General features: G+C 35.9%; 1 protein-coding gene across 1 annotated transcript in view; it reads left to right on the top strand.

Annotated features, from left to right (window-relative positions):
* Window positions 1-17,764, top strand: part of AQR (aquarius intron-binding spliceosomal factor) — an 88,448-nt gene that overhangs the window by 11,601 nt on the left and 59,083 nt on the right. The window contains exons 5-12 of the mRNA XM_019968473.2: window positions 2,482-2,602; window positions 4,616-4,756; window positions 6,482-6,550; window positions 7,551-7,651; window positions 10,299-10,375; window positions 13,185-13,249; window positions 14,385-14,501; window positions 16,267-16,380. Coding sequence (XP_019824032.2) covers window positions 2,482-2,602; window positions 4,616-4,756; window positions 6,482-6,550; window positions 7,551-7,651; window positions 10,299-10,375; window positions 13,185-13,249; window positions 14,385-14,501; window positions 16,267-16,380 — 805 coding nt within the window. The remainder of the gene's footprint in view (window positions 1-2,481; window positions 2,603-4,615; window positions 4,757-6,481; window positions 6,551-7,550; window positions 7,652-10,298; window positions 10,376-13,184; window positions 13,250-14,384; window positions 14,502-16,266; window positions 16,381-17,764) is intronic.

Genomic DNA, 17,764 nt, shown 5'->3' with positions numbered 1-17,764 from the left:
ATCAAGTGGATGCTGTTATACAGTTAGGATAAAACCAGAGTTCTATGGTCCTGGCAAATATCAGATACCAAGAGAATTGCAAGAACTAAAGGAGAAAGCAGCAGAACATATTTAAGGCACCAATGACAGTGAAAGATTTTTAATAACTGATAAAGTGGGTCATTACCTTCCAGGAACTTTTATGTAATTTCTGGGTGAAAATGCCATTTTCTCTGTGCCAGCCCCCAGACACAATAATTCTCAAGTTTGTAGTAGAGATAATTGATGGTCTCTTGCTAGAGTGGAAAGTGAGTTGGCATGGAGAAGGTGTCTAGGTATAGGAGAGTGACCTGAATCTTGAGAAAACTCATCAGAGGGGCATGTTATTATATAGATTACATTTGCTGCAATTGCCAAAATAGAATCAGGGAATTAGTGAACAGTCCTTAAATTTGGTTTAAAGAGATATAGTTTGGAGTGTGGTCAGTATCATCTATATATCACAGAGATAAGTCCATCATCTTGGGCAGATCATTGACTCTCATATTCTCAAATTCCTTATCTAAAAAATGTAAAGAATAGGTTTGGAGTTCACTATGTAATCAGATAATACCCATGATATTACTGTTAAAAACTGTGGCAAGCCAATGATATCTGTGGGGCATCTGGTAGAATCAAACATAAAGATACTCTGAAATGATATGTATTTCATCTAGACTGCCAAAAAAAAATCCTACAGCTAAAACCTTGATGAATGTGAGTCCAGACTCTCAAATTACAGGGCACATTACAGCAAGATTTAGTTGAAACAACAAAGAACAGAATTAGAAAACTCCTCAGAAAACCACTGGTAATTAAATAATATATATACTGTCAAATCATGTTTAAAATTATTATGAGTATAAAAGAAGAAATAGAATATGTGAATAGAAACAAGACACTAAAAATGGACAGGTTTGGGGGAAAATGAAAATAAAAGTCATTGAAATTAAAAAACTCAGTGGTTAAGTTGAATAGATTAGACACAGCTAAAGAAGGAATTAGTGAATGGGGATTTAGAGCTGAGAAAATTAACAAATAATAGAAGCATACAAGGCAGTTAAGAGATATAGAGTGTAGAATGAGAAGGTCCATTAGAAGAGATTTAGGGGAAATGAGGGAGTGGCAATTTAGAAGAGGTGATGCTTAAGAATTTTCTACAGTTAAGATATGAGTCTGTAAGATTCAGAAAGTATATTTAGCAAGCTGTGAACAGAGCAACAGTGACAAAAATCTTAAAATCTACTAGAGGAAAAACGATTACTCAGAGGAAGAAGAACAAATTGATTGTAGACTTCACAATTGCAGTAATAGAAAAGATAGTAGAATGAGTCTAGTAAATAGAAAAATAGAACTATCGACCAAGAAAGAATTCTATCACCAGCTAAACTGCATGAAATAAACAGATTTCAGACAGATTCATACTAACAGACTTGCTAGCAGAAGTTCTGAAGGGCGTAATTTTATGAAGTTTCATGCATTTCCTATATGAAAGAGTAGTTATAACTTGGAGCCTTTTGGCAGTTATTTAGGATAAAATATTATTTACCAGTTTCCTAGGCTCTTGCAAACTAAGTAAGAATGATTCCTAAAGGTAGACCCATGGAAATATCAACATGAGGAGACCTTTGACTCTTAAGAGGAAGTAGAAAAATTCTGTGTTACAGCGCCATCCGAAATGCACAACTCTGTGTGTGCACCTGTGCCTGCACGCATGTGTACATGAAGACGTAAGTGAAAGTTACACTGAAAAGTTATACATGTGGAGTGGTTCAAAAGAGAAACTAGTTCTGTGTTCTACATTAGTGCTCGAGAGGATTTTACAGCCCACAACAGTGATTGATGTTTATAACTACTCTGAACAAGAAATGGTTAAGTTTTGTTTTGAAAATCAGAATTACTTAGTTTAGGAATGTTTTCACCAGTCTTAAATAAGAATTTTGGCATTTTGAAGAGAAAATGCCAGTTACCTTGAAAACGGACGTATGTTAAATGCCTTGTAAATTAAGTAACAAATCCTCTTTTTGAGTAAGTCTTTTTCTTAGTTTTCAGAAATCATTTGGTCCTGATATGTGTTTGTGTTAATTTCTCAGTTACTTTTGTCTGTGAAGCTGTCTATCATATGATTTTAGAGCTGATATTTGTCAGATATTTTTGTTTTTTACTCTGTGAAGCACCTTAGATAAGGAAATATCCAGTGCTCTAATGGTGATAATTATATATGTCAGTAATCTTTGATGTTTTCCTACTTTGAAAGTATAAAACTCTCTTCTCCAGAGCCATATTTGCTACATATGTTTGCAATAGTAGGACTGACCTACATTATAGATTAATTTGTGAAGGGCTCTCAGACTATCAATACAGATTTTCAAAAAGTTGTAAGTAATTAGACTTTTTCAGGGGAGTGATATAATGAGATGGTAGTAACTAATGAAATATTCTATGCCTTTTTATTCTTCGTAGCCAGTATCTTGAAAATTACCTCTGGATGAATTATTCTCCAGAAGTGTCCAGCAAAGCCTATTTAATGTCAATCTGCTGTATGGTGAATGAAAAATTCAGAGAAAATGTCCCTGCATGGGAGGTAACAGATTTAAATTACTTCATAGCTTTCTTACTTTGCTCACTTAAGCTGTTACAAAGTAACTTTTTTACTGATGATAGTTTTAGAACAGAAGTTTATCCAAAAATAAAGTAAATATTGAGAAGAAGAACGGATGTATGAAAAATGCTGGGTTGGCCAAAAAGCTTGTTCAGGTTTTCCCTAAGACGGTATGGAAAAAGCCAAACAAACTTTTCGGCCACTCAATGATATTTTTTTTGGTTTCAGTTCTTTCTTTAATATGCTGTGAATTGAAAAATTATGAATGTGAAATTTTTTTTCTCCTTTGTGCTTAAAACAAAGAATGGCATGTATTATAAAGACTTTTATAAAGACTTTTACATCAGATAAAGTGTATTTTATATTAAGTAGCTCAAAGAGTCGGACATGACTGAGCAACTGAACTGAGCTCAAATACATAATGTTCAATGAGATAATATTTTTCAGTGCCTTGTTTCACGACAGAGAGTATGTGTTTATAGTTTTTCCAGAGTAAAGTAGTATGTCTAAAGTCAAGACAGGTGCTTATATTCTAATTTCAGTCTTCTCTTTATCTGATTTGGGATCTGTTTTCTCTTTTGAAATTTATAATTGACATTTTCTCTTTGGCTACTATAACAGAGCCTTGATCAGCTAACAGAGGTCCAAAATCTAGGTTTTCTTTGGCCATTATGAAATGGTCAGCTCATCAAAAGAGTTTCTTGCCCTCAATCATACTTCTTTAAGTGAAGGAAAGCCATGTATACTTGCCATCTCTTTTGAGGGGATGGTCTCAGTACCATCGTATAAGGGCCTTGTGTCTTATTGAGAAATCTTAGACGTTTCTTAAAGTTGCTTTCAACCGCCAGAGGAAGGGAGAGGGACACCAGAGAATGACTTCATCAGTTTTCATGTTGTAAAGATCACTTTGGTGATTAGAGTTGATACAGATACAGAGAAGAGCTTACACACAGATTTGGAAAGTAAAATTGATTGGATTTGATAATTGAAGTAGCTTGAGGGAGGGGATATTATTTTCAGTAACCTTCCAGGTTTGGGCAACTGAATGTAAAAGATGAGAGGTGCCTCTTACCAAGATAGGTAGAAGAGGGTTGAGGAATACTTTGGCGGGTACAAAATTGTTGAATTGAGTTTTGGACTTTCTGAGTTTAAGTTGCTTTTGGAATATCTAGATGTAATTGTAGTAGACAAAGCAATCTAAGGACTGAAGAAATCTGGACTGATGATGTGTCTTTAGAATCATTAGCATATGGTAGTTGAAGTAATGGGAGAGGGAGAAGAAGATTGAGGCTAGATCCCCAGGGATACTGCCTTGTAAAGTGACAAGAGAAACCTTCGCATCAAAAAGGAGTTGAGGGTTGGTAAGCGTCCTTAGGACTTGACAGCTGTAACAGCTTCAGGGGAGTGCTGTACATGGAAACTTGTTTTAGAGAAGTAAGTGAAAACAGCTAGTGTAGGTCATATATTTGGAGCACTTGCCTATGAAAGAAAAGAGAGCTAACAGAAAGGTGGGGAGGTAGATCACAGAGAAGCTTAAATATGTTTACATTATTTACCTTTTCTTTTTAAAACATTATTTGTATATTAAGAGTAAAGAGATAATATAAAGGAAAGGGTGTCTTTGAGATTAAATAGAATAGGAAGACTTCCGTTTTTGCTAAAGATGTTTCTTTGTTTAAATTAAAAGAATTAAAACACTTTAGATCTTTAATAAAAAAAAACAAATCCTAAGCTAATTACCAGCTTAATACTTGAATAAAAAATGAAGGAATCAAAGCAATTATTTTATTAGCTGAAAATTTCTGCAACTCTCACATTGTCCTACCAGAAATCTATATTTGACTTGCTACAGTGAATTTTAAGTAAGCAAGTAATCTTTTTGTAATTACTATGTTTGGTTAATAGACTCCTAAAAAGTCTGCCAGTGTTTGCTTACAGGAGAAAAAGAGGTGAGCAAGCCATTTCAAAATGAATTTTTATTCTTTCTCTTTTCAGACTTTTAAGAAGAAGCCAGATCACTTCCCATTCTTTTTCAAGTGCATCTTGAAAGCAGCATTAGCTGAAACTGATGGTGAATTTTCACTCCATGAACAGACAGTCTTACTGCTTTTTCTTGACCACTGCTTCAATAGTTTGGTAATTTTACTTTGCCTTTGGGGAGAATGTTCAAATTTTCTTATTCTTTTAAGTTGACTGTAAATGAGATGAGCTCTAGAGCCAACTCCTCATAGTAGTGGAGAATGAGGACAATGCTAACATTTCAGCCCCTTCTTGGGAAAATCATCCTGTAGGATCTGTTGGCTTTTTAATAGATTTGGACTTGATCCCTTCTTTTTTCTATCTAGCTTCTAAGTAAAATAATAAGAATTGAAATTCTCCAAATATAGAGCAGCAAAGAGTCTGCTAACATGAACATTAAGTAATGAGATCAGTATCATAAACTATACACAGGGACATGGCTTCATTACTTCTCAGTCACACCTCATACGTAGCCCAGCAGGTCTTGTTTTGAGTTGACTGTTTAGGGGTGATTATGGATGATCTTTCAAAATCTCTTGGGTTGCGTATGATACATTTTTAATTCTTCGTAAGATTATGCTCTAAAAAATAAACATTTATAGTAATTAATATTTCATGTGTACTTCTCTCCTGTGGTTATCTGAAGGTATTTATCTTTAAATAAATAGGTATATACCTGTATGTGTATGTGTATATATATATATATAGAGAGAGAGAGAGAGAGAGAGGTGCTCCTGAATTGATAGTGCATTTAGACCCATGCAGGAGAATGCATGAGGTTCTTTCTTACCCTGAAAACAGTGTTGATAGATGTATGTTTCCATGTAGTACTTCACATGGGTCTCTTTAACATTTATTAAATTAAACAAAGCAAATATAAATAGATGTGATTCCTTGTCAGAAATGGTACAAAACCAAGATTTAATTAGTATTGGTAGTTTGGTGCTAGTTGAATTAACTTAAAAGCTAGCTTATTATTGGTACTTTTTTTTCAGTTTACCACCAGTATTCATTATTTGAGGTCGTTACGCTCTAAAAAATAGCTGTGAACACAGAATTAGCTAAAACTGAACCACTGCTCTTAGGGAAAATAAAGAAATAGTTTCATGCAAGCCTCTGGTCACATTTTCATCAGGCGATCGATATATAGCCTTGTTTTATGTGTTTCTGTTTAAAGTCACTTTATATATATTGTTGATTTGTTAACGTTGAACTTGTGACCAACAGTGCTTTAACTTATGTCTGAACAAACTTCCCTAACACACAGTATTTTCTCTTTAAGGCGCATCACAGCATTCTTTCACCTGGGAACACTGAACAGCACTGAAGCCCTGTGCTTAGGGCCATTTTCAATAGCAAAATCACCAACAAAACTCACAATATTGTGAGAAAGTAGCACTCCAGTGTTCTTGCCTGGAGAATCCCAGGGATGGCGGCGCCTGCTGGGCTGCCGTCTATGGGGTCGCACAGAGTCGGACACGACTGAAGTGACTTAGCAGCAGCAGCAGCACTAAATAGACCAAAAAGAGATGTGAGTGTAAGAGAGCTGAAGCAAGAAGGCAGAGCCCAGCTTGTCTGACTTCAGCTCAAAATGTGTGTGTTGGGCAGTTCACACTTGGCTCTGCTCTGTGCTATCACTGAATGACAGTGAAAGCATTGGGAGTATTGAACTGAGGGCTGCAAATACATTCTGCAGGTTGATGAAATCACAAATATGGAATTTGAAAATCATGAGGCTTAGCTTTATCTCTTTAAAAAATGGATTGAACTTCTTAATAATAAAAAAATCATTAATTTGGAAGAATTGATGGCATATTTTCCCCTCATGACTGTTTTAAACAGGAAGTAGACTTGATACGGAGTCAAGTACAGCAGCTTATCTCTCTCCCGATGTGGATGGGCTTACAGCCTGTAAGTATCTCAGTTCAGAAACTTCCATGTATTTGTAAGTGGAACATGTGATTTTAGATGGTGTAGCTTTGATATGGATTAAAATGACAGTTAAAAATCCCCCACCAAATTTTTCTAATTTACTACGCATTAACTAATCATAGGTGTAGTTTTTTTCAGTTTTAAAGCTTTTGTGTGTAAGCCAATAAATGTTTCTCCTAATGTCATTATTTTAAGGTGAAATAAGGTAATATCTATTGAGCTCATAAAGGGAGTTAATTTAGTAAAATATTATTATTCATAGATATGTCTCTGGATGAGACTAAATACAGACTTGAATTTTTAATTTTCCTTGAATGGAATGTACATACAGCTATAGGAGAACATCTGAATTATGTTTAAGAACTTCATTTTTTCTGTCAAAGTCTTATTGGATAATGTGGTCAAGTATCAAAGCCAAATTAACAGATTTTAGGGAGTAAAGTTAAAATCTATATAATACTGTATTCAGAATTTTATTTCCTGCACGTGGGTGGTTTTGCAGACATTCAGATATGCAAGCTTATTCATAGGTACCAGTTGATGAAGGTTAAAACAGGCACCTATAAATAATTACTACCAAGTTAAAAACCGATAAATGCCATGAGAAAGAGTGGTGGTATGGACCTTTCCTTATTATGATAGCTGTTTTATATGCATTGTTTCAGACTGACTTTTGAACTTTAAATGTTAATGCCCATATTTTTCAAACTGAAGTCCTGAATTTTAGAAATAAGAAAGAAAATTTAGAAATAAGAAAGAAAATTTATTACTGAGCTTAAAATCTTAACGAGAAATTTCTTTTGTCTTATTTTTTTTTTTCTATTGACAGATATTGGAATTGAACTAGTTTTTTAAAGTATAGGTATTAGTTTCTTAGGTTCCAGCTTTTGTCACGTTTCTATCTGGTTTTATCCCATTGCTCTATATTATATTCTTACATTGGGGTTATGGCTGATTTAATGCCACATCATTCTTTCAGGCACGATTGGAATTAGAATTAAAAAAGACACCTAAGCTAAGAAAATTCTGGAACTTGATTAAAAAGAATGATGAAAAGATGGATCCAGAAGCAAGAGAACAGTATGTTGCCAGAGCTTTGTTCCATGTTGGTTTGTTATACTGAGTTGTGAGTCTTAGATGCTGCTGACTTGTTTTGTTCTTCCCTTTACGTAGTGCTGAACCAATTAAACGAGTAAGAAGTGCTTTTGCTTAGACCATCATAGAAATATTTTTTACACAGTTTCAGTGGAGATGCCACACATCCTCATTTCTCCTTTCCCTTATCTCTGCCCCCGTCGCAAGTGTTATCAGTGGTCTTCCCTTTGCCTGTTGTCCATCATAGTTTGTTCATCATGGATGGGTCTCAATTTTCTCCACAGTCTTTAGGCTGTCAGTCCAAGTTTCTTTCTTTTTCCTATTCCCCCACTCTTAACAATGACTTACGCACTACACTTTATACGCTTCATTCATTCAATAAATTTAAGTGTTTATTATTTTATTGGGTACTATTGTAGGTGTAGGCGAAATGGCATAGAACACAATAGAAAGTAATTCCTGCTCTTGTGGAGTTTACGTTCTAGTTGGGGAAAGCAGCTAATAACAGATGGATTTTATGGTATATTATCCAGTGGTTCATGCTAAGGAGAAAGATAAATGAAGTATATAACGAGTAAGGAAGCAGATGAGGGTTGCAGGTTGTTTTAATAGTAATGATTATCAATTGGATAAAAGTCTGGTAGCAAGCATTTATGTCAAGTTCTGTTAGTAGGAAGGAAGAGAAGAATCTGTATACTCTTAAGACAGCAGTCCTCAACCATTTTAGCATCATGGACCGGTTCATGGAAGACAGTTTTTCCACAGACCGGGGCAGGGAGTGGGAATGGTTTCAGGGATGATTCTCATAAGGAATGTACAACCTAGATCACAAGGTCTGTGCTTCCATGAGAATCTAATGCTGCTGCTGATCTGACAGGAGACAGCTCAGGCAAGTGATGGGGAGTGGCTGTAAATACAGATAAGGCTTCACTTGCTGTGCAGCCCAGTTCCTCACAGGGTTGGGGACCCCTGCTCCAAGAGGTTTGTTCTGCTCTGTCTTTGAAGCTAACTGGTCTACCTGTGCTCTTGCTTTATTTATTCCGTGACTCTTCTTGCAATGATCCTTTTTTCTTTCTTCATCTTCAAGTGTTCTTTCCACTCATTTTTTTCCTCCCTCTGCTTATGTATATATGCTTGGGACTCACTTCTTGAGCCTACAATAACTTCTTCTGACTCTTACTTTTTGTCCACTTAAGGATAATACTCTGTTCACCCATAGATAGCAGCTGAAGTCATAGGTATGAGTAAGATTATCTAATGAGGTATATAAACTGTGAAAAGAGGGTTGAGGACAAAAGTGAAGCGTGGAGTTGTGCTGGTGATCACTGAATACGAGAGAAACTGAAAAAAGCTGGATGTCAGAGAAACGAGTTTGGGAGTAAGGAAATGAGAAGTGTAAGGACAAGAGAATAGGGTCAGAATAGGAATATCCTTTCTTTAACTTCAGCCTCCAGTCTCATCTCTTCCATGATATCTTTCTAATCAGTAACGTCTTAGTGGGGCTACTTACATGATATCTTTGCATTATTTGACTACTTTTTAAAAATTTAAACCCTCTCTTCCCATTACCTCAGTATGATTTAATTCCAAATCAATAGACTGTTCATCATTTCTTAAACATTCCTTTCCTAACCACCTTTGCCCCTCTGCTTCACTTAATTGAGGCTAACCTTTTAAGCAGTCTTCCAGACCAAGTACTAAGCCTGCAGTGCTTTCTTCCGAACTAAAACACACAGTGTTTTTCATTGAAACATCAGCTCTTTTTGTAATGGTTAGACTGTGTATAGTTGTTTAGAGTGTAAGTTCTATGATCAGACTTCTGTAGTTTTCATACCCACCTGCTATGTAAGTTTGGGCAAGTTACTGTGCCTCTTTGAGCCGCAGTGTGCAGTCAGGACAGTATAGTACCTGTTTCGTAGGACTGCTGTCAGTATTAGACTATCTTGTATGATGTCCTTAGCACAGCTCAGATCCTAGCACAGTAGGTGCTCAGTTAATGTTGGGCAGTTTTACTAATTAATGTTGGCTTGTGTTACTGATTATATTTTATGACTTGTCGTCATTTTAAGTATATTTTAGTCATTTCCCTCCTTGTTATTTCCAGCAGGGCTGGCATAATCATTTGTAGCTGTCCAATATGTGATGACCGGTTTTTGAATAGTTGGTACATGATGCATCTTAAATTAGTAATGAGTAAAAAGTTGTTTTTTAAACTAACAGTTAATTTTTATACATTATAATACTCTATTTAATAATTTAAGCATATTCAAGTATGAAATTGCTCATTTCAACTACATACTTAAGTATTAGATTTTTAATGTTGAAGGCAGACTATAAATGAAATTTTGAAAACTCCTTTCTAGGCCTGACCTTTAAATCACAAGTGAAAACTTTTATAAGACAGAGATACTTTCTTCACTGGTTATTAGGCCAGTAATGAGGCTCCTGTTTTCTTCATGTAATGCTGTATTTCTGTCAAGGAAGAAGCTGTTTAAGTTATGGTCCTGATTTCAGAGAGAAATGAAACAATTTGAGCAGTATAAGAAAGGCTGTTCAGCATTTAAGTTTTACTTTTGAAATAATTATTTCTCAAAAATAATTTGCTCCCTGTTTGTTATCTCTCTGATTTTAGAGCCTATCAAGAAAGAAGATTTCTTTCACAACTCATCCAGAAGTTTATCTCTGTGCTGAAATCAGTCCCACTTTCTGGTAACTATCTTCCTTTTCTCAGCTCATTTGTGAAGTTACCATTCAGATGCCCATCTGGTATTTATATTTAGTCTAAAAACTGCTCTCCAAATGATTTTAAATTATATTGACAAGGAGTTATGTCCTTCCCTTTTCAAGTATGCTACCAGTCTGAGTATTGTGACTGCCATAGAAATTCATATCATTTAAGGGCACCAGCATGGTGATTGAAATGTTCATTTATATAGCAATTATTTTTGGAGCTTCCTTATAACACACAGGTTTTGAACACGGTTTCCAGGACATGGTGAACAAGATAGGCACAGACCCTATCCACGTGGCATTTATAATTTGGTACTGAATAATGTTTTCAAGCCATATCAAATACTGTTTAGGAGCAGAAAAGGAGGATTATTTTGAGATATAAGCTACAAGATGAAATGGGAAGTATTTTCCTCCATCGTGGTCCCCATTTATTATGAAACAAATAGAAGTATATACTGTGTGGAGTATAAACTTCAAAATATATTATGATTATCCACTGTATATAGATACATATATCTGTGTATATGAGTATGAGCTCGATGTACCAAGAGGATCTAACTACATTTTGCTGGGTTGGCAAGATTAACATAAGCATCTAGTGAGTGCAAATAGGGTATTGTTTACTTAATAAAAGTATGTGTATGCTATGTATGATATATCATTGGTTGTTAATATTTTATTTTCTAACTGAAATATAATCTAAGAACAGTTCAATAGGTGTACCACATTTATATGCACCAGAGATTATACCATACATATGAATCAGAGATTGTAGCTTTGTTTAAACTAAAATACAACAATGTGTACTTATAAATGTTGACTTTCCCCAAGTAATAGTTTACAGCTGGAAGTCACACCTGTAATTCAGTGAGGAACAGATAATAATGCTACAGATGCCAATTTATGGTACCAGATTTGGGGTATATTATTACTACCAGTATTAGTATAAAGAAAAAATTGTCATATGCTTATAATCTGTCACCTAATTTTTATATATTTAAATCTTTCAGTTAAGCACCATGAACCTGGAAAGAGGACTTAGATTGGGTTTCCTTGACCAAATGATAATAATGAGAAGCAGTGATGTATAACAGTTAGTGTCAGGTTGGGAACCCCCTGGTCCACAGTGCAGGTGGGTCTTGGCACTTGCACTACCTTGGGCTCAGGTTCAGCCTCTGGTCAGGGAACCAAGACCCTACAAGCCATGCACTGTGGCAGCACCCCACCACCTCGCACCCTCAAAAAACTGATGGCATCTAGAAAGGTCTGAAAGTCAAGTAAATATAACAATATAGGGCCTGCAGAAATTTTAATGACTCACAAAGCACTAAATGTTGCCATTGTCATAATATGTTGTCAGAAAACAAAATTTCTTAGATTGATCTTGAGCTTTAATCAAAATTTATTAACTTGCTGGCAAAGGAAGCAACAGAGATGAAAATAGTGTGCCAGTTTAGAAAGGGCATAAAACCAGATGGATTATATAGTTAGAAAACAGAAAACTAATTTTTAAAAGATTGTGTGTAGTTCCATTTTGCAAGGTTATTGCAAACAACTGTCCACATCAGTTGTTATAAAGGAAATCTGTGTAGGATGATTTGAAATGTCAGGGCTGCTATCAAAAGAAGGAAAGAACACAGTACACATAAAAAGCAAGTGATAAGAATTTATTGGTGTCCAAAATTGGAATAACAGGGCTTCAGCTCTGAACAGCATGCCTCGTAGGGCCAATTAGTATAAAAATATGCAGCTTTATCCACCAGAACTCAGAAATTGAGTGCCAAGCATCATGTTCTAATTTTAAATAGGCCATTTCCAGTAATTTTCTCAAGCTATAAATAAAAATATGGAATACAGATTTTGCTCATTTTTAAATTTTGGACAAAATTATTTTCCTTTGCCAGTAATAAGAACAGAAGATACAACAGAGGACCAGTTTGAACGGATTTAATTTAAAAGTCACTCATTTAAATTCTTTAGTTTTAGCAACTGTATGACCTAGGCTGTGTCTCAGAAAACTGGATTCCACTTCTAACCAGCCAAAAATCAAGTCGTTTTCCTCTGGTCCTTAGTTTCTCACCTATAAGATGAAGAGCGAGTAAGATGTTGTCTGAGATCTTTTCTAGCTGTGAAATTCTATAGTTATGTTATTTTAGGGTTTGAATTATGGGCATATGTTACTTACAAAAGTATCCATATTCTTCCTTCACATAAAGCCTTCTATTTGCCTATGTACAACAAATAAATAAGTAGATTTAAATAAATTCAAATAAAGCATTTGTAGGACACCTTCTGTAGGTCTAGCACTGGGTTATTCACTGCTGGGAGTCCTTAGACTAGGGACCCTAAGTTTTTCTCCTTTTCAGTTGAAACAATCTTGGCAGGATGGTTTCAGATGGTAAAATAGCAGAACATTTTCTGACATTAGAAAAAAAAGAGATTTGTACTCTGAAAGTATATCATGTCATAAAGTTGTACTTATTTTAAAAATGAAAATGTTCTTAAAAATAAACACTTTAGAAATATGTTTGCAGGTCTGATTTTTAAAATGTGTCTCTGATGCAAGCTATGTTTTTCATTTTCTCCTACTTATAGAGCTTAATGTAAGGGTAAGGCCTGCCCTTTTTGAAAATATGTGAGGTCTGTACTCTGAATCACAGTCCAATTCTGATGAATGAGATGAATAACCTTGTTTAAATAACTAAATAACTGCCAGTTTTAAGATATAGTACCATAGAGTGACCTAAGTAAGAAAGTTTTAACATGTTTTCTCTCTTATGTTTAGATCCTGTCACTATGGACAAAGTTCATTACTGTGAAAGATTTATTGAACTTATGATTGATCTAGAGGTAAGAAGTGTGCAGTGATTTTTCCGTTACATAATCATTAAGGAAGCTAATGATTATATATGTAAGATTAAACCCATGACTATTTATGAAATATTATCACCTCAAACTGGCCTTAGTTTGTTTGTACCTATTTCAAGTGTCTTATAGAGAAGAAAGTCTAAAGTGATTGACTCTTGAAGTTTCAGATGACTGTCAAAGGGCTGTGTTTGTATTAAAAACCTCATTTAGTAAATCAACATGAGTCCAGCAAGGGCAAGTTATTTTCTGTCACAGTTAATTACCCTTTCATAGAGTTTTAAAAAGCTGAAGTCATAGGTTTATGGCCATCTTTTAAATCATCTTACTTTTCTAACTGTGCCTGCTATTGTTGGTGAAGAAAGATATAGCTGCTTGCTATTGTCAATTTTTAAAATTAAGATTCTTAAAATAAAAATTTCATGCTACTAGGTGCAAGATTTTGATGCAAAGTTCAGATGCAGAGCTCGTGTAAAACTGGATTCATTTCCTTTCATTTCCTCTCCCTTTTTAATGCAGGAAGTTGAAAGAAAATCCTTTTTCTTCATTTCTTATTGGGAGAGCTAGGGTGGTTTCTAGACATGAAGATTAGAGTACTAGACTAGCTGTCATTCATGAGATCTTCATTCAGATTCAAGTTCTGCTAGAAATTACAATCTCTGAGGATCTCAATAACCTCCCCTTTAACATGAGGGTATTTGACCAGATTAGTGGTTTCTGAACTATGTTTGTCATAATTTCTCAGTATTATCTTGCTGACTATCACAGGACGATGTGGGAAGGAGACACTGAGAAAGGAATCTCCAGCTAGGGATTTTCACTCCCTTTCCCCCATTTCGAAATCTACACACAGTATATATTGGGATTTCACATAGGATTTTGTTTCAAAACTACTGGCCAAGATAGAATCTGAGATTTTTTTCCAGTGCTGTACTTTGTTTAGTAACATGACCACTGAGTTCATTTGCAGCATGGACTAGACCCTTTGCCTTGTGCAGTGTCTTTTGAGGGGCTGAGGGTACTCTGTATGTGATTAACACTCCTGCACTGAGTGTCAGTGGACTTCACCTCCTGCTGGGAGAGCATGCAGACTTACTGCTCTGGTGATTATTTTGTCTAGGCCCTACTCCCTACAAGACGCTGGTTTAATACCATCCTGGATGACTCCCACGTTTTGGTTCACTGTTACCTTTCCAATCTTGTTCGTAGAGAAGAGGATGGCCATCTTTTTTCCCAGGTAATCATTGGTGTATCTGAATATACTTACTGTTTTCATTTCTAAGTTGATTTTTTTCTTCCTTTGCCATGCAACCGGGAGTAGCAGGGCATGGCACAAAGTAAATTTTTGCTAAATATTTAGTTGAATGATGTAAATTCCAAATTAGTCATTTTAAACTGAAACCAAGTCTTAATATACAAAGTGGAAGCCTTCTCGTGTAGGTGACCTCTACTAATGTTATATCGTCATCTTTTTTTCTCTTCCAAATACTCATTTTATTAATTAAACAGTAAAACAATTAAGCATTATTAAGTTTGAGGGGGATCGTTAATTCAAATAAAACTTTTGTTAATATGTGATGTTATCATTGGGCTAAATTATGCATGATATAGTTCCACATGCTCATATATTTTGATTCTGTGTCAGTGACTACTGTGGACTATAAATAGATGATAAGCATTAATTTCAAGCGAAGTGATTTAATGTCATTAAATATTAGCAAAGAGCCTAATGTCATGGCTCTCTTTCCATGAGGTGATGGTGACGGGGCGGTTGGTAAAGTGGAAGTGTGCATATGCTTCGTCTGCTGCCTTGGGTTGAAAGGCAAGTGCGTTTGGTTTACTGCTTTGTGTAGGAAGACAGAGTAGTAGGGTTTCCCATTTCCTATAATGTCATCCAGAAGAAAAGTCTTCCAACAAACTTCTAACACTTGCCTTTGGTGTGGTCACAGCTGGAGATAAAATTGTTGTATATATTTACATACTCTCCTAAAAACTCTTATCTGGTGTCTGTGAGCATTCCTTCTTTTCCTATTCTCATACTAAATTTTACCCAGTGATTGGTTGCATGTATTAAAATACATTAAGTAATCCTAATATTGGGGAGGGGGAATATATTGGGAGATGGGACTGCCATATACACACTACTGTGTATAACTAATAAGAACTTACTATACAGCACAGAACACTCTACTTGGTACTCAGTTATGACCTATTTGGGAAAAGAATCTAAAAAGAGTGAATGTATGTGCATGTATAACTGATTCACTTTGCTGGATAGCCAAAACTAACACAACATTGTAAATCAACCATACTCCGATAAAACTTTGATTTAAAAAAATCCTAATATCTGATTTGCTGTAGGTTAGAATTAAGAATAATAAAAATGGGGGGCAGATGCAGCCCCAAATTCTGTTGATGCTGCCATCACAGGGGGAAAGGAGGCCTTCAGCAGTCGCAGGAACTAAGCCAAAGAAAGGGCTTGATGGCCATGGAGACTGAAGAGAGGAACGAATAACTTAGCTTTTCCTTCTACCTTGCTATTTTTTTTCAATATAGAGAAGAGTATCACTAATTGTGAATTGCAAAATTCTCATCAGAAAATTCTGAGTGGCATAAACCCTCAGGAGTTCCTGCTAATTGTATGGGTCTATATATTTACAGTGATGTAGAGAGGTTTTTTTTTTCCATTAAAATGATTGACTTCCTTTGATTAGTTCCTTAATGTTTCTTTAGTATTGGGATTGCAGTTTTAAGTTCTTCCCTGTAGACATAGACCAAGTATATGAGATAGACTTAACAATTTATTCACTGTGTGTACTTTATTCTCACCTAAATAAAACATTTGTACACGTTCTGAAATGTTTGCTGTAGTGTTTACATTCCAAAGCTTTTTGGTACCTCTAAGAAGGTATGTGGACTTATTTATTATTTTTAATAGTGTCTGTTTCGGCCTTCTTGCTCTCATGTTTGCACAGTTTGTTAATTTAAGTGTCTCCTTTCAGCTCTTGGACATGCTTAAGTTCTATACTGGTTTTGAGATTAACGACCAGACTGGAAACGCTCTGACAGAGAATGAGATGACAACTATTCACTATGATAGAATCACTTCTCTCCAGGTAAGTGAAATGCATTATAGCCTTTGCATCTGTTCCATGAAGTTGTGTCATAAATAATTTAGGTTTTATATAGTACAAATGGAGAAGGCAATGGCACCCCACTCCAGTACTCTTGCCTGGAAAACCCCATGGACGGAGGAGCCTGGTTGGCTGCAATCCATGCGGTCTCGAAGAGTCAGACACGACTGAGCGACTTCACTTTCACTTTTCACTTTCATGCACTGGAGAAGGAAATGGCAACCCACTCCAGTGTTCTTGCCTGGAGAATCCCAGGGACAGAGGAGCCTGGTGGGCTGCAGTCTGTGGGGTCACACAGAATCGGACACGACTGAAGTGACTTAGCTTTTTAGCTTTATAGTGCAAATAGGAAAGGTACTTATTTAATAGTATGCTCATCTTGAATTTTTAAAATATTGCTAATTCTGATGGATTTATGAAAAAGAAAGTTTTCTTTTATAGTCCTCAGTCTTGAGAATCAGTATATTGATATTTGACAGTCAAAAAATATTAGTTATTGGGCAAACTTGGTACATTTAAATATCAACTTTATTTTATGAAAGAGTATTTCAACTTGACAAAGTAGATGTGCATACTTCATACATTTTAAAGATAAAGGCATGTAATGGTACTGAAATTTACCAATGCAGCTCAGATATGCCCTAAAAGTACCTTTGTTTTTATTACTGAGCTCATTTTGCTCTTGAACTCCATTTCCTCTGGTGGCAGAAAGAGACTTTTATTTCTCAATTTAAAGTAATTGAGATCCTAACCTTTTAAAGAGTCTTTTGCGGGGAGGAGAGCAGGGAACCTGTACAGACACAGCCAAACTTAAGTTCAGATTATCTTTCACCATCAGGTCCACTGTCTCTCAAGGTCATTGCTCTTCCTGCACACAGTCCCAACTCAGATATCTTTTCCTGCTTTTCTCAGAGGACTAGTGTTTTTGTTCCTCTGCCTCTGCCCTAGAAGTGACCATGGCTGGTGTGGTGTGTGCTGTTCTCTTGGCACCGGCAAGGCTCAATGATTGGTCTCTTGGAGGCTGTTTGTCAGCCTACTGACAGGGTCCCAGTGCTTGATCTTGATGGTGCCGGAGTCCTCCTGGGAGCTGACTGCTTCATCTTCTAGCTTGGGGAACTCACTTGCAGGCTTGGTGCAGGGTCATTTTGCCATTGTCTATGGTAATCTCATGGCAGGCCGTTATCCATAACCTTGGCAAGCTTTTGTGCAATCCTCTACAGGGGACTTAAAAACTTATGGAACTTTTACCTTGGCATTAAGGAGGACTAGAGATGTTACCTCTCACACACTTAATCAAATCAGCATAATGCTGCTCTTTCTGTTTTCTTGCAGCTTACCCCATGTTGATTGGAAGTGTTACCCTGGG

The sequence above is a fragment of the Bos indicus genome, chromosome 10 (genome assembly GCF_029378745.1).
Source record: "Bos indicus isolate NIAB-ARS_2022 breed Sahiwal x Tharparkar chromosome 10, NIAB-ARS_B.indTharparkar_mat_pri_1.0, whole genome shotgun sequence".
NCBI classification, from domain to species: Eukaryota; Metazoa; Chordata; class Mammalia; order Artiodactyla; family Bovidae; genus Bos; species Bos indicus.
The sequence above is the reverse complement of the archived record's forward strand: the minus strand, read 5'-3'. Positions and strand labels throughout refer to the sequence as shown.